Source organism: Alternaria novae-zelandiae (assembly GCF_023758075.1).
Source record: "Alternaria novae-zelandiae strain BMP 2774 chromosome Unknown scaffold_27, whole genome shotgun sequence".
Lineage (NCBI taxonomy): Eukaryota > Fungi > Ascomycota > Dothideomycetes > Pleosporales > Pleosporaceae > Alternaria > Alternaria novae-zelandiae.
Genome location: NW_026056987.1, coordinates 157,651 through 179,282, shown reverse-complemented (window position 1 = coordinate 179,282; position 21,632 = coordinate 157,651). Strand labels below are relative to the sequence as shown.

Sequence of the window (21,632 nt, the reverse complement as noted above, 5' to 3'; positions counted from 1 at the left end):
AGTGTAGAAAGGGAACGACGATGAGAACGTGGTGGCGACGTTATACGGGAATATTACATACCCTCGGCCTTGAGTCTAGCCGCCATGAAACGGCTCACCTTTTTGGTCTTGCCATCTCGTTCTTCTACGATGGGACTCTCTTCGTCCTCTTCAGTTGCCTTGAATCCGTCTTGGCGCTGGATGAAGCGATTGCGCGCCTTGTGATACTCTGCTTTGATCTCGCGGTCCAAGAGAACTGGATCAAACTCATCAGGTGCCTGGGGCTCTGAGGGTAGAGGGGCGTGCTCGGTAATGGTAGTGGCTAGTGTTCGTCCAGCTGGGCCACTTGGCACAGGCGACGCTTCTGGGACCGGAGGTGTTGGCAGCATCTGGGGAGGAGTGTTCGTCGCAGCGCGGGCACTCTTGAACCTGGACACCTTGGCGGGTTTGGGTGGCTCTATCGGAGCTGCAGGAATTGCAGACCGCTCGACAATGGTATCGGATATGGTCGTTGTGGATCTAATGGGTAACCGCGCAGCTCCAGCTGGTTCTTGTACTGGCTTTGGTGCTTCAGAGATATCCAGGTCGTCGGCAAAGCGCACTCCTTTCTTCTTCGACTCCTTTGTATCAGCCGGCGCCGGCATTGTCGCAGGAGAAGCCATGGACTCATCGAACTGATCGTCGCTCTTCACTTTCATGGTACGAATGTCTCCGATGTGATCTTCGAGAGATGGCTTGCCCGACTCAGGTCCTACATTCTCAAGCATGCGAGCGCCCAGCTTCTTCTCAAGTTCCATCATCTGCTTGCGATAGTCCTCGGTGATGACAGGCTTGGTGCTGCGGCCATACTCGTCTTCCTCTTCGTCATCCTCAGTGTCGTAGTCGCCATAGTCGTCATCATCCTCTTCGTCAGAGTATGACGCAGTAGGCTGGTCCAGATCGAGTTCAGCGACAATCTGTCCGACTTCTGACATGCCATACTGAAGCATTTGCCGTCTCAGCTCGGCTTCCTCTGCAGACTCGTCGTCTGGTATAATGGCATTGGCCAAACTCTCGTAGTCGTCCTGCGTGAGATCCTCATCGACAGAGAATTTTGCTTCGTAGTCGGGTTGTGCAGGTTGTGGTGTAGCTTTCGGAGTTGGTTCGACGTCGACCTCCTCAGAGAAAGACACTGACTTCTTGACAGGCTCTGGGTCTGAAGCTTGGGAGGAGGGTAGAGTGGGCGTGTTTTCGGAGGAGGACGGACTAGATTTCGACTCTGGTGTGGTGTGTGAAGTTGGCGTAGACGTGGACGACGTATCTGGAGAAGCCTCCTGCGCCTCTGCGTTCTTCTTCTCCAGCTCCGCCTTCTGGACACCCGCCTTGCGCAGGACCTCAACAAGCTCAGCCGCAGCCTTGCCCGTCTGGTTCACGGAGCTCGAAACTTCGTTGCCCTCATCATCCAGTTCTTCCTCAATGTCCATCATCGGCTCGCCCTCTTCATTGTCCATACCTGGCTCCAACAGAACATCGACACCAGCAAGCTTCTTCTCGGCAGCATCGAGGTTCTTTTCGATCGTAGCACTGCTCGTCCGAACATAGTCAATGCGTCTAGAGATCATGTCAATAACTTGGTTAGCAGTGCGTTCCTTGGGCGAGTTCTTGCAGAGCAGCTCCTCGACTTCCTTGTGGTCCAGCAGGGTAAGGTCGAGGTCGCGTGCCATCTCACGTATCTGTGAGGGTGAAGGGTCGCTGGCGCCTTGGATCTCTTCCTTGAGCGCCTCATACTCAGCCTCCCAGGTCGTCCAGTGGGAGAGGGCTTTGCGCAGCTTATCGACATTTTGCTGCAGCTGCACACGGCGGCGCTCAATCTCCTCTAGGGCGCTCTGTGTTGAGGCTGCCATTTTTGCGGATGTGGTGAGTGGGTTGGGGAGGAAGGAAAGGTGAAGGAATTTTGTGTACGAGAAAAAGCGTCGGTCTTGGCGTCAGCCCCACAAGGGAAACCATGCAAGCCATGCATACAGATCGTCGGTATGTCGTCTGTCAGACAGGAGCAGTTCCTGGACCTCAAATCCAGTGTTGTTTCCCTTTATCTACATTTCTATCGACGTCCAGACATGCTCCCAATCTCGTAAGAAGACCAGCGACTTCCACCCGCTGAGTCAGCAACAAACCTCAAGATCCCTCGGCCCCATCCTCGCAGCTCCCTCGCCTCCGCCTCATACCCGCCATGTCGAAATCCGCGCGCGGCGCCGACGCGTCCAAGCCAGATGGCGGTGCGTCTCTCTCCCAAACCCTCTGCAACTTGTCTTTACAGCAGTCACAACTCGCTCGTTCCCTCGCTGACGATGCATCAGACTCTTGCCCCGTATGCAGGTCGTCGCGCTTCCTCAACTCCAACATGCAGTTCAAGATCAACCCGATATGCTACCACAAAATGTGCGATACCTGCGTGGATCGGCTCTTTGGCAAGGGCAACAGTATATGTCCTGTTGCTGGATGCGCAAAGACGCTGGCTTATCGGAACTTTCGGAGGGCGACGTTTGAGGATCTGAAGGTTGAGCGGGAGGTGGATTTGAGGAAGAAGGTTATGAAGATGTGCGTGCAAACAATTGGAGAAATCGACATCTAGCTAACAATGCATAGTATGAACAAAACAGAAGACGACTTCGAGTCCCTCCGCGACTACAACGACTACCTCGAGCAAGTCGAAGAAATCAACTGGAACCTCATCCTCAACATCGACGTAGACGCGACCTGGGCAAAACTAAAGAAATTCGAGGCCCTCCAAAAAGCCGAATTAGAAGCCGCCGCCCGCAACAAGAGCACCGGGATAAAAGACGACGTAGACCCCGGTTTCGCAATTCGCGGACTGAAGAAGCGCGTCGCGCCACCCGTCGAAGCACCCTTCGACCCGTTCGGCGGCTACACCATCGCGCCACAATACTACGTCCTCCAGGACAGCTACGAGGTGGACTGGTACGCGCGTATGAAGCGAGATCCGGCGCATCTGGTGGGAGGACACAGCTTGCAAGACTACTGCAGTCGGACACTACGCGAAGCATTCGGTGGCCTGGGCGTCTTTGTCGAAGACGAGATTCCCGCGCGCGAAGCCCCGTCCATGTCCATGGACGCGGATGTTGGTACTGAGCATGCCGCGACGGCAGCCATGAGCAGAGATGTCATCATGGACGACGTTTTCTAGTTTTCTTGCACTGTGATACCCGGCTTCAGGCCAGCATTTGGGCGGCGTTGAGATAGCGTTTGTGTAGATGAGATTATTCTTCATGGCATTGTTCTAGGGATTATATCCTGCTTTGCCCGACCTCGCCCGCTGCCCCGTGATAGCCAATGTCGTTGTACTCGAACTGCTCATCCGGCAGCGCGTACCCATCTCCGCCTCTACCCCGTTGCGCCCGCGCAGCGATGGGATTCGGGTTGATGTCCCTTCTTGTATCCTCTTCATCTCTCTTCGCTTCCCCTCCATTCAGCACATCCAATTGCTGGAACACGCCCCTCGTCCTCGTGCCCCTCATGACCTTGACATCCAATCCTAACGCGCACCCCGTGGCAACAAAGCCCAACAACGCGAAGCTGAACAGCGCCTTGTACATCCTACACACACTGACTCCCGTGTCTGATTCCCAGCTGTCAGCGTCGCAAACGTGTGCCAACGTGCCTGAGCACCACCATGCCAGCAGAGCGAAAGACACAGTCCAAAGAAGCGCGAGGACGCTGTTGAGAATCAGGTTGAGGGACGCGGATAGGCCGTGGCGGAAGTGTAGGACGATCGTGGTTGTGAGTGCGGCGAGGGTGAGGAGGGATACAGTCATTAGCTGGGTAATAGTTAGTAATGCAATAAACGAATGTAGTAGGTAAATAGCCAGAACGAAATGACGAAGGGACTTACCAAAATAAACGTCCACGGCAACCTATACCCATCATGCGCCAATTCACGCAGGAAGTAAAACATTATACTCGCTACTACGAGCGAAGAAACCAGTTGCGCGCATCGTATGATGTGGAATGGGAGGAATGGGTACGCTGTGGGCTTCACCCGCGTCTTGCGCGGTGCCATCGTGGGCTAGAATGTGACGTGCTGTTTGGCGTTGTCGGCAAAGATGAAGTATGTACAAGACAATGATAGAGGTGTTAGTAGATGAGCAAAGATCGCATCTCCGTCACGCCCATGTTGAGACGCGGAGTTGAGACTAAACTAGGGGTCCAGCTGGCTGGTCTGGGCAGCTCAAGTTTCTCGTGTTGCGGCGGTTGGGCCGAGATGCCACCTTTTGGACGAAAGACATGTGGGAGAGTTACAATTCTTCTAGAGACTCGAATGAATAGGTTGGAGAGTAGTTGCGGTGTATTGTTGTGAGGATAGCCTTGTTCGTTCCTGCTGATAGAGGATCTCAGGCACCCGACTAGCGCGCCTGCCCACTTGGGCGTTTCGGCGTTCTACAGCTTTTGACTATGATTTTATCGACGGCTGATTCTTTCTTCCACGCTTTACTTCGTTTCTGCTACACGCACCTCTACTGCTCGCGTACGTTCGGAACAACGGAAAGATAGCGTTGGCGGCAGAGTTGAACGTATCCTACGGGCTACGGCCATGGCCAGTGCCACCAGCGTGAAATACGGCTCGCGCATGATGCACCGTCCTACAAAAAAGCCTCTAGTTCCCGTTCATCAACTCCCGGACCCACATTGCGGCTGAGTAGTCGGACAAGTCTTCACCATGTCCCCGGAAGCCATAGGTACCATGTTCCCGATGGGATGGCTCTCAGCATGTCGACAACGCCAGGGATCGCGACCGCACCACCTCGAGAGCACCAGAAAGCACTGAAGCTCCTACGAAGTATTCAGATTACTCATACGAGATCCCCGGTAGACGGCGTAAGGACGCAGGCAAAGAGTGGGTGTTGTGCCCGCCCCTGTCCCGTCTCGCATCGGATAAAATGGATACACGATATCAGGCCCGCACCTGCATACGGAATCTTGGATCTCGGCCCAAGATCTCGATGTCGCTAGCATGCTTTTCCTAGTTCAGTAGCGCTGACAAGCAATTTATATTCTGCTGGTATGCTCGAGGGCGGCGATTTACCGGTCTCCAAGTCCTTCGTTGGCTATTCATTCTTTTGAGAGAGCGCTGCTTTTCTACGGGACGCGATTATGAAGTTACAGGCATCCACTTTGCTGGCGTTTGCGCTGTTGGAGTATGGTAGTGCCGCAGTTTTCGAGCGGGAGGCAAAGGGAGCGGTTAATGCCAGCTCTTATGACTTTGTACGTTACCTATCGAAGCCAACAGGTTCCATCCCGACTCTGAAGATGATCTAACAGACGATATAGATTGTAATTGGAGGTGGAACTGCAGGTCTCGCCGTCGCTTCACGCATCAGTCTTGGACTCCCAGATCTCAACGTCCTTGTCATAGAAGCTGGACCCGATGGCCGCCAGGAACCAGGTATCAGCGTACCAGGAAGAAAGGGATCAACACTTGGTGGCAAATATGACTGGAACTTCACCACCATTGCGCAACCCGGCGCCAACAACCGCGTCTTTGCGCAGAACCGTGGCAAAGTCCTCGGAGGATCCTCTGCTCTCAATCTCATGACATGGGACAGAACTTCCGAGTACGAACTGGACGCATGGGAGAAGCAGCTCGGCAACAAAGGATGGAACTGGAAGAACTTGTACGCTGCGATGTTGAAGTGCGAGACATTCCTGCCGTCGCCGGCATACGGCACCGAGGGAGTTGGCACAACGGGGCCCATCCGCACGCTCATCAACAGGATCTTTCCCCGTCACCAGTCCTCATGGTATCCCACCATGAACAGCCTCGGCTTGGCGACGAATCGAGAGAGCCTCAACGGTAACCCCATCGGTGTCTCGACTCAACCGAGCAACGTCAGCCCCAACTACACTCGCTCGTACGCCCCAGAATACCTCAAACTCGCCAAGGATAATCTGGTCTTGAAGCTACATACCCGTGTGGCGAAGATCAACTTCAAAGGAAAGACTGCTGTCGGCGTCACGCTGGAAGACGGTACAACAATCACCGCGCGAAAGGAGGTCATCCTCTCGGCTGGATCGTTCCAAACTCCTGGTCTTCTGGAACACTCCGGTATCGGCAACTCTACTCTCCTCAAGAAGCTCGGTATTCCCGTCGTTAAGCATCTGCCTTCGGTTGGCGAGAACCTCCAAGATCACATTCGCATCCAAATCTCCTACCAGTTGAAGCCCGAATACCCTTCCTTCGACGTCCTGAAGAATGCCACCCGCGCGGCTGCCGAGCTAGCCCTTTATAACGCGGACGAGGTGTCACTTTACGACTACACCGCCAGCGGCTACGCATACTTCCCCTGGGGTACCGTCAGCAACTCCACCGCTTCCACGCTCCGAAACCTCGTTGACAGCGACGCGAGCTTGACTTCTGCGACCGACAAGTTGAAGAAATCATACTTTTCCCCCGCTCTCAGCACAAAGGTCCCCCAGCTGGAAGTCATCTTCTCAGACGGCTACACGGGTCTGAAAGGCTACCCCGCCGCCAACTCCACCCAATTCGGCATCGGCACATTCGCACTAATCGGCGTGGTTCAACACCCCCTCAGCAAAGGAAACGTCCACATCTCCTCCCTTAACATCAGCGACAAACCGCTCATCAACCCAAACTACCTCTCCCACCCCTACGACCTCGAAGCCGCGACAAACCTCGCCAAATACATGCGTAAGATCGCTTCCACCGCGCCCATGAGCGAAGTCTGGACAAACGAGTACGAACCGGGCAGTGCTGTGCAAACTGATGCGGATTGGCGCAAATATGCGCTGGCGAATACGTTGAGTATTTATCATCCTATTGGTACTGCTGCGCTGCTGCCGGAGAAGGATGGTGGTGTTGTGGATGCGGAGTTGAAGGTCTATGGTACTAAGGGGTTGAGGGTGGTGGATGCGAGTGTTATTCCTCTTTTGCCGAGTGCGCATTTGCAGACGCTTGTTTATGGGATTGCGGAGAGGGCTGCGGAGATGATTGTGGGGGAGTATAGTTAGGTGGTAGGTTGTCAGTGAATATGTCCACGATACTTGGATCAAAGATGTTGACTGAGCGGCAAGACAGCTGCACCAGATTACACAGGCACGCCAACCTTAGAAAAATCTGAACAGGTCTAGAGCCTACATCGACGTTAAGACACCTACTTTGCAGGGTTCTATGTTAATGTAGGCTGCAGACATATTCGGTTTTATGCTTGTATGAGGTGCAGGTCTCTGTAACTGGCGCGTTATTCCATGCCGGTCATGCTTCATAAGCGTGTTACTTCCTTCTTCTAAGGCCTCCCGACCCGTTTGGGCTAGCTTCCCTTCCCCCGCATGTAGGGCCGACCTTAACCATCACTATTTGGAAGCCGCCGATGGCGACATGCCGCGGCATCACTACCAATGCGCCCTTCGGATGACACCTCAACAATTCGGTGCAAAGCATTATTAGGATAGATGCCGACGGCAACAAAGTCATCCTTGGAAGGGATGAGCCTCGTCACCAGAGCATGACGCCCAATAATTCTTCCTAGCAGTACAAGCTACATAACCCAGAGCTCGGACAGACGACGTCGGTCAACTAACTACACACCACGAAAACCTCCCTCAGGTTCACTCCACAAGCTATCAACATGTCTTTCTCGATAGGCATGCCCTGGAACGAGGGCGAAGAGAAGATGCACCGCCTCCTCCGCATTCCGCCTCAAGACAACCCAACATCAGCCATGCTCACACCACAAGCAGCGTTCATGTTCCAACGCGCCCCTCTACTCGCATTCGGGACTCTAGATGCACAGGATCGGCCTTGGACGACACTATGGGGTGGCGAGCCTGGTTTCTCGGAGCCGCTTGGTGGAGGGTTCATCGGTACAAGGACTCTCGTCGACGGCAAATGTGATCCTGTTGTGCAAACGCTCGTGGGTGGAGGGGAGAAAGGCGAGAAAGGCGAGATGACACAAGCGAAAGACGGTGGGAAGTTAGTAGCAGGTCTAGCCATCGACCTGATGACGAGGAAGAGAGTCAAAACCGCCGGCCGCATGATCGCAGGGACGATAAAAGACGTCGAAGTCGAAGTAGAAGGCAAGGAAAACAGGGAACAAACACAACTCCAACTCGTCACCAAGATCGAGCAAAGTCTAGGGAATTGCCCAAAGTACCTCAACCAATACGAGATCCGGCCCGCGCTTTTGGACCCAGAGCTCGTATCGCAAGGCTCGTCAGTGTGTGAAGAAGGAAGAAAGCTGATATCCAAATCCGACATGTTCTTCCTCTCCACCAGCACAGAAGACGACATGGACGTCAACCACCGCGGCGGCCCACCAGGCTTCGTCCGAATCATCTCCCCCACTATCCTTGCCTATCCCGAGTATTCTGGGAACAGACTCTACCAATCCCTCGGCAACCTGATGCTCAATCCGAGAATTGGGCTCACGATTCCTGACTACGAGACTGGAGATGTGCTGTACATGACCGGCACGACCGAGATCCTCGCTGGGGCAGACGCATCCGCCCTCCTCCCAGGCAGTAACTTGGCTGTTAAGATAATGATCGAGGAATGTCGGTTTGTGAGAAAAGGTTTACCATTCCGCGGCACGAAGAAAACACCAAGTCCCTACAACCCACTCGTCCGCATACTAGCTACCGAAGGCAACATCCGCGCCGCCCTCTCCTCTTCCACGTCCCCCTCCACGCGGCAAACAGCCCTTCTCACAAAGAAAGAGATCCTCACACCAACCATCGCACGCTTCACCTTCTCCGTTTCCGACGGCTTGTCCTACCGCCCTGGCCAATGGATCGCGCTTGATTTCAGTCAAGAGCTCGATGTGGGGTATGAGCATATGCGGGATGAGGATCCGGGGAGCTTGAATGATGATTTTGTTAGGACGTTTACGATTTCTTCGACTCCGATACGGGATGGAGGAGACGAGGGTAAAGAGGGGACGTTTGAGATTACAATCAGAAAGGTCGGGGCTGTGACTGGGTTCCTATTTCAGCAGAATGAGCGGGCGGGGTTGGAAGTGGGTATTTTGGGGATAGGTGGGGAGTTCAAGGTCGAAAGTGCTAGTGCTGGAGAGGGGGAAAACGTGTTTGTAGCTGGTGGCGTGGGTGTCACGCCTTTATTCGGCCAGATCGGTGGGCTGGATTTACAAACTGGCAAGTTTATGTTACTTTGGGCGGTGAGAGGAGAGGACGTGGGGTTGGTATGGGATACATTTCAGCGTTATCCTGGGCTTGGGCAGTGTACAATGCTGTATTTGTCTGGGCAGGTTATGGGGGAGGAGGGAGCTAAGATGGGAGATGAGGTTAAGGCGCAGGCAGATGAATTCGTGGCGAGGAGGATGATGAAAAGTGATATAGATCATATGCGGGTTGAGACTTGGTATGTGTGTGCTGGGAAGGGGATGAGGAAGGAGGTTACTGGGTGGCTGGAAGGGCAGAAAGTGGTGTTTGAAGATTTTGATTACTAGGAGTATGTACAAGACAATCACGTCTTTCGCGAATGTCTGAGGTCTCGCGATGTTGATGAAGAAGGCACTGTGTCGAAAAGTGAAGGTCGCCAAACCGCGCTTTCCTCGTCACTGTTGGTGACTGCCACATGAACTTCTCCATGACAGCATTTTCCTCTTCCAGCCCATGACGTCCGAAACTTACGATGGCAGCCCATCTGCACCTGCCGCCAACGACAACAACCATTCCAACCCACATGAAGTCGCTTCCGCATTCCCACCTTCACCTCTTCTACATTACTGTTACCGCCGTGCATCACTCAGCGTACGACATTCTCGCAAACAGTTCCTTCGAATCCACACAGCATGACGGCTACCACTACAGAACAGACGACTACTACAACCAATAGCAAGCATGGAACAGCGAAGAAGTGGCTGCAACGGCATCTGCGCAAAGTGGCATCGCGACAGACTTTGAAGAACGACGAGGGACCAATTGAGATACGGCGAAAACCATCAGTCAGGCGGCCGCGTACGGCACCTTCAACAGGAGCGACACCGAGCCTGCAAGATGCACCGCCAGTACCCCCGCTCCCAATACTTGTAGAGCGGGTGTCGCCTCGACCGCCGGTTCTACCTCCTCTTCGTCCAGCGAGACCTGATTCTGGCGTGATACGGGACGTCAATGCATGGCTCGACGCTAGCATGAACACGCCTTCACCCCCGCTCATGGGAGGCCTTTCGTATTGGAGAGCAGCGACAAATGTAGGTACCAAAGACTCCGCAGTGGCTCAGCACGCTATCCCCGTGGTTGGAGCACCAGAAGTCGTCAGACCATCGACAGCCACCAGTCAACACGGAAAGTCGTTCCTTCGTTGCGCCAAAAAGATGCAGGTTCAGATGCCTTCGCTTTTACGAACCAAGTCTCAGCGCCAGGCATGTCGGAAGCAAATCAACAGACAGTCAGCATCGATGCCACTCTTAGCCATCTCCTACGAGGATGTTGCGGAAGCCCCTGGTACCATGCTCATGTCCCGATCTGGATCGCTTCGTCGCCCCGTCACAAGGCCATCGACACGACACCCTTCGACGCGCGCCAGTGCGCTTCTGTCCATCGACCAACAGTCGCAGCTACCCTCCCGGATGGGCACGCCAGCGAGTGCACGACACGGCGATACAGAGAGCGTCTTTGAGCGCCGTCTCAACGCCATATTCATGCGCACGGCACGAAGCGCAGACAGCACCCGGCCATCGACAGCAGCGGCCGGTCTCATCCGCGAAGACTCGATGGGCGATCTTTCCGATGCCCCGACATACTTCTCGGGACCTCCACCACCTTCTTACCGGTCGCGCCCTGAGTCTCTGCTCAGCACTTCTTCTTTCGGCTGCATCGATGGCATGAACCCTACACAACGACAAATCAGTCAGCAGCGAGCGGCATTACAACGGGGAATGAGGTGCAAGCTGAAGAGATTCGCTCAAGGACTTGCAACATGAGAAGCGACGACAAGGCAGACGCGAGGTGAGACATGAGACGACGATGATGACTGACGAAGGGATGACCGGAAGACATATACCATATACGAGCACATGACTATACGACTGTTTACCTTGGAGAGCTGGCATCTTCATACCCATAACAGGGGGGTTACTCTTTCAGTCGGTACACTGAGGGATGCGCAAGGCGCGCGGTATTTAGCACAACTGCATCAGATATAAAGTAGGGTCTTAGTTCATAATAGATAATGCAGATACAGCACAGGATGTGTCGTGAAGTGATGTTGGAATGCGCGGTAGTGGTAGTGAAGAGGTGAGAGCACGGTCATATGACGTGGGGACGGGCCGCGGTGAACCTAAAGCGGTTGGGGCGTTTTCACCGCCTACTCATTTGATGGCCGGGCATGCACTCCACCATCTCCATCAACATCATTGGGCCCAACGTGGCACGCTGTACCACGTCTAACGCTCCAACGCACACAATTGAATCTCCATGGCCGCCCGTTGATCCGCTCGGCTGCCAGCACAACGAAACCCAGCTGGCTGCTCCACTCGACTCCTACGATCCGCAGACTTGCATCATTACGTGCAGCTCCTACAGCCAAACGGCTCCCCGACCTCACCTCCCTCGACACGCGCGCGAACGTAAGCATGGCTTCGGCAGACGATTCTAATTCGCGGCCCCAGCGGCCAGCCGCCATGACCAGACAGTCGTCGTCGCAGTCGCACATCTCGCAGTCGCCGTCCGAGGGCGCCCAGCGCTCAGCCCATCACAAGAGCCAGCGCCATCATGTCGTCGGCCAACGCGTGCAGAGGAATACCTCCTTTGGCAAGAACCTCAACAAGCTGAGCAAAGCCGAGAAGCAGGCCCAGCAGGCGCTCCAGGGCGCAGAAAACACCGGGCGACACCACCGCCGCTCGCAGTCGGGCAATTCCATTTCGGCGCCCAGCAGCCCACACGCGCGTCCCGGAATGAAGCGCCATGCGTCTTCCGGCGCCGTTGTGAGAGCAAACACCCAGCAGGCAAATCTGCGCAAAAACCACTCGAGCGGCCATCTCCCGCCGCGGCAAGGGCATGCGAAACACGCGCTCAAGGGGTCCAAGAACGAGAACGCTACTTCCAAGCGTGCGCTCGCGACTCCCTCTCGGTCTCGGCAAAGTTCTCCGGAGCCACACGCCGCGGTCCACTTTGACATGCCCAATGACGACGAGGAAGGAGACGAGGGCGGGTGGACCGAAGAGAGTGCGTCACAGTCGCCCACTACTACCCGATCCAACACGCGCTCCAACTCGGTCATACTCGAGGCACAACACAGAGCGGCGGAGATCAACATGGAGAAGAATAGAGGAGAGTCGCAACATCCGGCCGGCACAGCTCGAGAAGCGCCCAGCCAGGCCACTCAGACGCTCACCGACCGCACGCGCACAAACACGCAGGTCAACGGCGGGAGCTCCTATCAACATTCTCGGCCTCCAGATGCTGATATGATCACATCGCGACTACTACAGCGCAGCGCCTCGCACCATGTCGCTCCCCAGACATCGTCAGTCGCTGCGACCGTCGTATCCTCCTCCGATCGTCATAATCTGCTCAGTCACACAGCTGGGTCTGTTGGATCTACGCTGGTCGACACACCAGGAAACAACCTGGTGTCGCGCTTTATGGACGGAGACGGTTCCGCTGGGACACCTCACGATGGCGAGTACATGGCTGCGCATCAGCTCAAAGACGACACCGATGAAGGGGAGGTGGACAAGATCAAGCGCAACAAGTCAATGCCAAACTTCAAGGGCGGCGCGGACACACCCTCCAAGACGCCTCAGCGCTCTGGCGCGACTACGCCAACCAACCTACCCCCGTCGCGGACACAGCAGAAGCTCATGCTTCAACGTGCGTCGTCCAACATTGAACCGCAGAAGCTCGTTCCCGTAACGCTTCCCCGCACGGGCGGTCCCACATACCTTCAGTCCAGCATCCACTACAACGGCAATGGTGAGGGGCGTCTAGATCCACGCTTGCAGCAGCAGTTCAACCACGTCGCGGTCGAGTACAATGTAGTGCGAAGGTACCGCAACCCAATTGCAGACGCGCTTGCACGAATCTACCAAACGCCTGGCATGTCGCGCAAAATCCGCGTACCCAAGTCGCACGGCGCAAATGGCTTCACGACAGGAGCCAGCAGCCTGAGCACAAGTTTCAACGAAAGCGGCGTCGAAACAGATGGGACGGGCTCGCGGAGATCACGAGTCAGTTTCGACCACGATGCAGGTCGCGGCAAGACTAGTCGCGACGAGAACGACTTTCAACAGAGTTTCGAGAGTGACCAGGCTCGCAGCCGAAACGAAGCCGAGGAGATCTGTCGCCGTTTATGGGAGAGTGCCGAAGTAGTCGAAGCCGACTGAAGACAATAGTGTGGTTTGTTTGGCGCACGGCGCTGATCAAACATTCACGACTCGCAGCGCGGCGCTCTGTTTGCATCTTTGCGACTATTGTGTGAGGGGATTGCCGAGACTGTTTTACTGTCCAGGTTCGTGCGTTCGCTTGCTTCCCTTTCTTCTGCATTTTGCCGTAGTCGGCGCTGGGAGATGAGGGAATGAGCGTCTTTGTTCTCTCCATCGTGGGCTGCACGCACGGGTTGCTATGGCGCAAGGGGGCTTTGTCTAGTCTGGCTGGAAACAGCATGGTGTTGGGGGGAGGGAAGAGAGCATTTGCGAATATTGTCGCGCCGGCAATGAAGCCGAAGAGGCATGCATGAAAGTCGTGGTGGTGGTGGTCGTTGCTGTTGCTGCATTTGCATTTTGCGCTCAAACTAACTTTTTGCGCGTGGCACAGAGTCGTGGTTCCCCGTCCTAAACCTTGCGGACTGGCGGAGGCGTTTGGCATGACACGACACAACACACGACCGTTGGTTCGATCGAGGAAACGAAAGCGAGTGCGATGGATGGAGATGATTTATTGTCAAATTTGCGCGTGCGCGCGCCCTCGATTTCAATCTGCCCGTCCGCCCGTGTTGCAAGCATGCGAGCCTCCTAGGTCGCATTGCACAGGCGCGCACTTGCTTGGCCTGGTTTGCGTTCATTTGAGAAAGAGCGGAAGTTAGGAGCTGGATTTGCAATGGCGCTTCAATGCGATGGATGGGTCACGATGCGAAAGGCGGAAATGAGACAAGAAAGAAGCCCATATTGTGTACTAGTAATGGTAGGGGTAGTGCGGCGGGCTAGGTAGGGAGCCAATCATGCGCCTATGCTCGCTTGTGTAATTGTAATTTCAATTCTTGCAGCGGAAGATCGTTACTTGTTCCTGTGTGTGTCAGTGAGTGGGTTTTTTGATTTTCCTCACGATATGCGACTTCGCATTGATGGTGATGTGTTGGCGAGCGCATCTGGACGCTTCACATGCTACTGTGAAGATTACTTTGAGTCACAAGATGCATCGCCGTGCATATGTTGAGCAGTACTACGCAAGCAAAACTCTTTGCAAGAAATTCTCTACACAGTTCCACACCACCATCATAGCACTTTCTCTCCATCGCTTCGTTGTACCGTACCGTCTCTTCCGCGTCCAGCACAGCGCGCCAAGGTGTCCAGGCAACAATAGCCTCGTCTTGCCGCCGACCACGCTGTTCACCTCACCCCGAGGGCTATAGATGGGTAGATGGGATGGGTCTGAGACGAGGCGGGCGCTGGTTGGCTTACTGTGTTACCCAGAACACATGTCGCAACGGGTAGCGTGCCACGAGTGCGCGAGCTGAGAAGTTCGAAAGGTGCGGTGTAATAGCACGACGAAATTTGTCGTGCTGGCTCCAGTCAAGTCACGTTTCCGCCCTGAGTGGCCCGCCGCCCGGTGTACAGCGTCCAGCAGTCGTGCGTCGTGCTGGCCTAGCTGCCTCCAGTCGCGTTTCCGCCTTGGAGGCCGACAGACGGCACGATTCGCTGCGCATTGTTTCAGTGTCCGTGCTTTGAGGCGCGACACCGTGGAGTCAGGCTACTCAGGCTGGAGAGGAATGTGGAACGCATGGGGTGAGAGAAGTTGCCTGGGGTGATGGGCGTTGAAACTTGGCTGCACCTTGAGCATGGTGAGGATCATGGGGCGTGAACCTTGAGTTCGCAGATGAGGTGGGCGATGACAGCATCTCAGCGAGTTTCCTCAAGGTTGCCCCTAGCGATGGGAGTGAGAAGTGAGGTCACCACCCGCCCGTCACGAGGATGCAGCAAGCGTGCAGCACGTTGGCCGTCGAGTGGGTACCTCGGTAGTTCAGCGTGCAGCGCGACACCTCAGGCCAACCACAGGAGCGGGCGCGGACTGGGATGCAGTGCAGAGATTTGCCGTGGCCGCCCATTGCCAAGCGCCAGATCGGCAGCTTCCTTGCTCAGGTACTCCCGTTAGCACGCCCGAACCTGCGTTAGCGCGCCCAGGGGGACCGAAATTGCGCTTTGGCAGTGGGAAATTGCACTGGCGGCAAGGATGCTAGGAACACGATACAAGGCGCCGGGGGCGGCCCACCTGGGTTGCCCGTTGTTTCCCCTTCACCCTCCTCAAACGTTGCGAGACAAACCCTCTTTTACTCTCTCTCGCTCTCTCACGATCTTTTAAAGCTTTAAGCTTACCCACACTCATTACCACGACAAGTAGTATCCTTGATATCTCACTCTCTCTATCACTTGGTCCAAGACTATCCACACTGCTCTCTCGCATTCCAAACAAAACAAATCACCGTCGCTCATCTCAAACGCACCTGCATAACACTTGCAACCCTCACTTCTTCTGATTCGACATCGAAGCACTGCACATTCACAGTCGCATATCCCACCACCACAACTACTACCGTCCTTCACCACCAACCACCAAACCAACCACTAAAATGCGCTCCTTCACCCAAATCATCACCGCGCTCTTCGCGCTCCTCGTCTGCGCCTTCGCCCAGGAAGACCAGTACGACGCCACCGTCTACATCACCTCGACCGTCTACCGCGTCAACACCGTGACCGCGTCCTCGTCATCCCCCGCCGGCTACACCGCCGCAAACAGCACCAGCACCATCTCCGCCACGCACCCCACCATCGTCCCCTCGTACGCCGCCGGCAACACCACCGCCAGCATGGCCATGCCCACTGCCTCCGGCCCCATGGCCAGCGCCTCCGCTTCCATGCCCCCTCAATTCGAGGGCGCCGCTTCCTCGCTCCAGATCAACGGTCTTGTTGTTGCGCTCGCGGCTGGTGTCGGGTACCTCGTTCTATGAACGTGAGATTAACGGTTTTTCGCCATCAGAGACTGGCAGCGCATGTCTTTGATTCAACCCAAACCCTTTTCTCATGTTACATTGTTTTCTAAACAACACCCATATCACGAGGATGTATGTCCGTTTACGTCTTGTCCCTGCCTCTGTTTGCGCTTTGCATCATACCCCCTTTTTACTTTCCCTGGACTTGTCCTCGGGTACATTTGTTCTACGTTCTAGGATTACCGAATCCTCCTGTCACATTACCCACACACACACTCCTTTGTAATCACACACTATCTTTCTCTTGTCTGCGACGATTGACGAAACTTTGTGGGATTATATCAACAACTACTGGGTAATACTGGAGCTTTGGAATCTTGCCTTTGTTTGTAGTCGACCAACATTTTCTTTTGTTAGGTTGGTCGACCTTCTGTTATACCCCCACCCCCCTTTTAGGCGCGCGATTAGGACGCTGCTATGCGAATGCGATATCTCATCACATGACACACGTACTACTTGGAGGTCCCATACTCTGTACCTGGTTGACCGCGGCTTGCCGCGCACCTCCTTCGTCTGTACTGTGTGTCTGTCTTCGCTTGCTTTCTCTGCGCGGTCTCTATGATTTGCGGCTGCCTACTTCTCTGGTGGAGCTGGAGTTTGGTGATACCCCGATACCTACTTTTTTTTGAGAGTGCGATTTAGCTTGGTGTTTTACTTTGAGAGAGTGGAGGAGATGATAGGATAGGATAGGATAGTATAGTTGAGAATGAAGAACTTACTTGTTCCATCGATTTGACTCTTTCTTCATCAATATGACTGTGCGCTTCACAACCTCGCCCACAACCCGCTCACCAACCAGAGACTCTAACAGCCATAACCGATCCAAACCCGAACCCGACCGTAATCACCGTATGCGCCACTCTTAGTCTTTCATTCCGACCCTAATACCACCGTTACTTCGCCTGTCCACTGTCAGTCAGTTGGCAAAAGTGGAAATCAGCCGAACATGTCGATCGCCATTACGGCCCCGACCGAAAGAAAGCAAGTACTTCGAACGGACGCAGGAGCTAGACATGACTAAGAACAATGCACGGAGGTCTAGAAGCGAGACTGTGGGGATGCTGTTCGGCTGTGGTTGCCGAGTAGATGGGAGGATTTGGTGGAGTTGGGTTGGTGGTGGGATGGGCGGTGAGGATGCGGTGATTTTGCGAGATGGAGATTGGGTTTGGGCAATTGGGCGAATGGGGTTTGATGGTTGTGGTGGAGATGGGTTGAGCAAGGTGATTGTGGGAAAAGGGGGAAGAATGAAATGGAGGTTCATGTGGGCATGTGGTGTATGTTTGTAGTAGACGATGGTGTGGGTGATTATCGAGTCCGACGGCTGGTCGCATGTACTTGATTCCGCTGGCTGGCATGAGCGCAGATCACGGTTCAAAGTTGAGGTTTCCACACTGTTTTTTTTTTCTTCCCGGTCTTGAATTACTGCCTTATCATCCTTCTGATTTCACGTATCTATAAAATGTATATCCTCTCACAAACGCATCTTGTCATAGGCCATGGTGTATATCAAAACCACATTTCACTTGCACATCTCCGTCTGCTTCTACTCTTACCACCTACTCCCTCCCGTCCCCAACAATCACCGATAACTCCCCCCCACCGGCCCCTCCAACCCAAAACAACTCGCAAAATAACTTACCGTCCCCGCCCAATCCGTAAAAAGCCCCTTAACCCCCACCTCCCTAACCAACACATCCAACACCTCATAATACTGCCCATCATAACTCACCACATCCGCCACACTCGCGAAATAATACTCCGCATCCCTCTTCACATTCGCCAGTGGGCCGCTCCTTTCAAAAGTCCAAGCAATAATATCCATGCCATTCGCCTTAATCGCTTTCGCGTACTCGCTTTCCACAATCGTCTTGTTATCCGCGCCGCCAACGGAAAGTAACATGGGCAGCGAGGGCGCGATGATATTCACGCCTGCGGCGCGTGCGATGGATAGGTTTGCGAATCCGGCGGCGAGGTCAGACGGTGTATCAAACTCCTGCAGATACACAGCCTGCGCACCAAAATCTCCATCATTATCAATCCAATAAACCACATCCTCAAACAAGAAACTCTGCGGCCACACACGATCCGCACTTATCCCCTTTTCGCGGAACGCAGATATCATGTCGGACGCATATTGAGCCTGTGTGTAGTTTCCTAGAAAGGGCATAGGGACGGCGGCAGGTGGTGTTTTTAACTCGGGCGTGAAGTTGCGGTAGCCCGGGTAGGAGTCTACGAGGTCGATGTAGGCGTTTAGGGTGAGGGTGCGGGCGCACGTGTCGTAGAGTTCTGTGCGCCAGAGGGGGGTGCCGGCTTGGTAGGTGAGCGGGGTGGTGGCGGAGGCGTTGAAGCCGTCTTGTTTGCTGCAGAGGGTGGTGACTTTGTTTTGTTAGTTTGATTTTGTGTCGCGGGTACTTGGGGTGGAGGTGGAGGACGTACATTCATCGATTGTGATGTCTGATGTACAGCATAATGCGTTCGCGGGACTTGTTGCATTCGCTGGTGTGAATGGCGTGGTGCATTTTGCTGCCAATTCGGGCCTGAGCAGGATATCTGTTGTTCGGTGTAGATCGCATAGATCGTGTCTGCACACTAATCCCCTGTCGCTTGTGAAAGCTACATCGCATTCCAAGATACCAGCGCCCATCCGCGCACCGGCATCTTGAGACCGGATCGACTCTTCTGGGAATTGGAGTGTGCCTCCACCGCGGTGGCCGATTGTGAATGGAGAGATTGACACCGGAGTATTCTCGCACGACTGCAGTTTCCGCTTCAACGGACTATCAGTCATGTTACTGATGATGTAGTACGGTCGCGGCCCGACAGAGACGAGATAATCCATGGCATTTTCCAGAGGCGTATGGTGGTGCTTGCTAACAGCCGGGTAACCCAGAGCTGTAGCAGCGAGACCCAGTACCAGCAATTGGCTCATAGGTATCGACGAATAGAAAGTGACTTCTTGTAGGAACGAAAAAGACGACAAGAAACCAACTCACCACTCCTCAACCCCAACCAAAGCCATCCATCTTTTATACCTACCCAACGTCGTCAGCCCGCTCGAGCTAAACAACCTTCCCCTACGTCAACGACAGGCTCAATTAACGACCCTAGCCATAAGCTGCAGGAACGGACGCATACTAGCCATCCATCTATCCCATGTGCGCGGCACGCAGCGGGATAGATCCCAGTCGGCAAAGCTTGAACAAAGCTTGCGTGAGCTTCATCAGCCGTAAGAAAAGCTTAGTGTAGTCCAAAACCGTGTGCAAAGCGGAAGACCGGACGGGCTACCTAGGTATGATTGCACGTGGGCAGGATAGGCGGTTGTCGTTCAACGCGGGTGCAGGTGCAATCGGTTGGGATTGCGCCGGTTGGTTAGCGCGTGTGGGGCGCATGCTGCGTGCATGTAGGTACGTGGGCGCGTTGGGGTGACCCCGCATGTGCTTTTGTGAACGATGGGGCAATGTGAGAGGAGGTTTTGTTGTATTACCCTGGGATTGGTGAGTTGAGCGCTTGGTACAGTATTTGAAGAAGTGGTAGGAACGCTGCGAAGCACATCTCGTTAGTTGACTTTGACAGCATGGTCATGTACTCCACGGAACTCTGTCACGACGTTAGCACATTTCCTATCGCTTCTCATCTCATCTCAGCATCCAGATTCATAGAGAAAAATACAGGAGGTACCAATCTAACCACGCTCAATGCCCTGCATCTCAGGACCCAGGCTTGGACCGGACCATGGCGCGTCCAGCAGGCCTCTGTTATGCTCATTGATTTCCTGCCGTATCTTCTCTTTCTCCTCTTCAGTATTATTCGAATCGTAGAGATTGCCATCGTCATCCTCCGATGAACCCGATGGAGTTGACATTGAAGCCGCGCTTACCTTGCGGAATGTCCTCTCCGTAGGATTCGTCGAACACGCTTCCCTTCGAGCAGGTCTGGCAGATGAGGCGACAGTCGTTGGTGGCTGGTTCACCGGCGGTGGACGTACGGTCGCTGCTCGTGATGAAGGAAGTGGGGGAAAAGAAGAATTAAATTCTCGTTCTTCTTCGGGTGAGCGTGAACGATGGTGCGTCGGGGTAGGATGTGCGTCTTTGCCTTCCCGACGTGGATGCTTCTGTATAGGACGTAGAAGTGTGTATGCTCGTCTTGCAGCATCTCTGTATAGATCTTGTCTGGTTTTTGCTTGCTGAGTGTTCACCAGTCTGTCAGCCCGTGGCCCTGTGGGTATCCGGTGTTGGTTTTCCTTGATCCGATCCTGTTCTGGAACGGGTCTGGCTTCTGCCTGCCGATTTCTCGCCAGTCTGTCAGCTTTGGGTTCCGTTGGTATGAGTTGTTGGTCCGCCTTGATCCAGTCGTCCTCAGGACGCGCATCTTGTTCGGGAACGAGCTTGGTGTCTGCTTGCCGAACCTTCGCCAGCCTGTCAGCTTTCGGCTCCGTCGGTATTGATTGCTGGTTCTCCTTGATCCGATCGTTTTTGATATGTGCATTTTGTTCTGGATCGGGCCTGGTTTCTGCCTGCCGATTCCTCGCCAGTCCGTCAGCTTTTGGCTCCCGCGGTATCAGTTGTTGGTTCTCCCTATGCGCATCTTGTTGTGGGACGGCTGATGCCTCCTCCGTCTCCTGCCGGTCGGCTTTGGGCCCCTTGGGTACCCGATTCTCTTCTAACCAGTCCTTCTCGGTCTGTGCATTTTGTTCTGGAACGGATGAGGAATTTTGTCTCCTAGTACCACCTCCCATGCCTCTGACCGGAAAGCCGTAGCCAACTCCTCTACCCCTTCCACCTTCGAAAGTATTGAGCGCTCCGCCATTCAAAGTGTTATTAAAGCCTCTTCCACCTCTTCTTCCACCATCGAAGTTACGGGAACTCCTTTCTCTCCAGCCATTGGCATATCCTCGGCTTCCACCTCGTCCACGCGGTGATCCAGACATGGCGTCAAATTGCTCGAATACTGTTTTCTTCCAAGTTGAGAGTGACAAACAATAAAGTATGTCGCTCCAAGTATAACAACGATCCGCGACTTCCATCCAGCAGTTTGTGTCGCCAGCTCCTTATTCCGGTGCTTTCGTCACCAGTCCATGTCTTGGATCACATGCGGAACCCAGACGCTTCTCCATGCAGCTGGTCGGATTCCCACCAGACTACGCTCAGATATTTAGCTACCTTAAAATCCACCAACACTATTCCATTCTCTACTACACCCAGCACAGCCCAACCTCCTAATGCGCCCCCTCGCACGTTTCCGCAAACGCATCCTCTACGCCCGATCAACGCTCCGCCTCACCCTCTGCGCAGACGGGAAACGACGCTGCCGTAAAAGACGACTCCGCTACGTTATTACCAATTTACGCGATTTACACGATGCAGCAATGAAGACCGCTGACTCCGTATCAAGGCAGCTGGACCACTTGTGGTGCTGAGAT

At 54.3% G+C, this 21,632-nt stretch overlaps 8 protein-coding genes across 8 annotated transcripts; 4 read left to right on the top strand and 4 right to left on the bottom strand.

Annotated features, from left to right (window-relative positions):
* Positions 1–53: 53 nt before the first annotated feature.
* J4E88_009927 (uncharacterized protein) lies at positions 54–1,862 on the bottom strand (the record flags this gene model as incomplete). Its single annotated transcript, XM_049403525.1, has 1 exon — positions 54–1,862. One exon carries the CDS (start codon positions 1,860–1,862, stop codon positions 54–56), a length of 1,809 nt encoding a protein of 602 aa, XP_049250687.1.
* Positions 1,863–2,188: 326 nt separating this feature from the next.
* Positions 2,189–3,163, top strand: J4E88_009926 (uncharacterized protein; the record flags this gene model as incomplete). Its single annotated transcript, XM_049403524.1, has 2 exons — positions 2,189–2,556; positions 2,605–3,163. 2 exons carry the CDS (start codon positions 2,189–2,191, stop codon positions 3,161–3,163), a joined length of 927 nt encoding a protein of 308 aa, XP_049250686.1.
* Positions 3,164–3,263: 100 nt separating this feature from the next.
* Positions 3,264–4,036, bottom strand: J4E88_009925 (uncharacterized protein; the record flags this gene model as incomplete). The annotated part of the gene is made up of 2 exons (XM_049403523.1): positions 3,264–3,794; positions 3,869–4,036. 2 exons carry the CDS (start codon positions 4,034–4,036, stop codon positions 3,264–3,266), a joined length of 699 nt encoding a protein of 232 aa, XP_049250685.1.
* Positions 4,037–7,619: 3,583 nt separating this feature from the next.
* On the top strand, positions 7,620–10,931 carry J4E88_009924 (uncharacterized protein; the record flags this gene model as incomplete). Its single annotated transcript, XM_049403522.1, has 2 exons — positions 7,620–9,120; positions 9,820–10,931. 2 exons carry the CDS (start codon positions 7,620–7,622, stop codon positions 10,929–10,931), a joined length of 2,613 nt encoding a protein of 870 aa, XP_049250684.1.
* Positions 10,932–11,630: 699 nt separating this feature from the next.
* J4E88_009923 (uncharacterized protein) lies at positions 11,631–13,334 on the top strand (the record flags this gene model as incomplete). The annotated part of the gene is made up of 1 exon (XM_049403521.1): positions 11,631–13,334. The coding sequence occupies one exon, from the start codon at positions 11,631–11,633 to the stop codon at positions 13,332–13,334; it is 1,704 nt and encodes a 567-aa protein (XP_049250683.1).
* A 2,459-nt stretch (positions 13,335–15,793) lies between these two features.
* Positions 15,794–16,171, top strand: J4E88_009922 (uncharacterized protein; the record flags this gene model as incomplete). Its single annotated transcript, XM_049403520.1, has 2 exons — positions 15,794–16,002; positions 16,030–16,171. The coding sequence occupies 2 exons, from the start codon at positions 15,794–15,796 to the stop codon at positions 16,169–16,171; spliced, it is 351 nt and encodes a 116-aa protein (XP_049250682.1).
* Positions 16,172–17,792: 1,621 nt separating this feature from the next.
* On the bottom strand, positions 17,793–19,052 carry J4E88_009921 (uncharacterized protein; the record flags this gene model as incomplete). Its single annotated transcript, XM_049403519.1, has 3 exons — positions 17,793–18,589; positions 18,650–18,667; positions 18,866–19,052. The coding sequence occupies 3 exons, from the start codon at positions 19,050–19,052 to the stop codon at positions 17,793–17,795; spliced, it is 1,002 nt and encodes a 333-aa protein (XP_049250681.1).
* Positions 19,053–20,043: 991 nt separating this feature from the next.
* On the bottom strand, positions 20,044–20,948 carry J4E88_009920 (uncharacterized protein; the record flags this gene model as incomplete). Its single annotated transcript, XM_049403518.1, has 3 exons — positions 20,044–20,145; positions 20,199–20,905; positions 20,942–20,948. 3 exons carry the CDS (start codon positions 20,946–20,948, stop codon positions 20,044–20,046), a joined length of 816 nt encoding a protein of 271 aa, XP_049250680.1.
* Between the last annotated feature and the right edge of the window lie 684 nt (positions 20,949–21,632).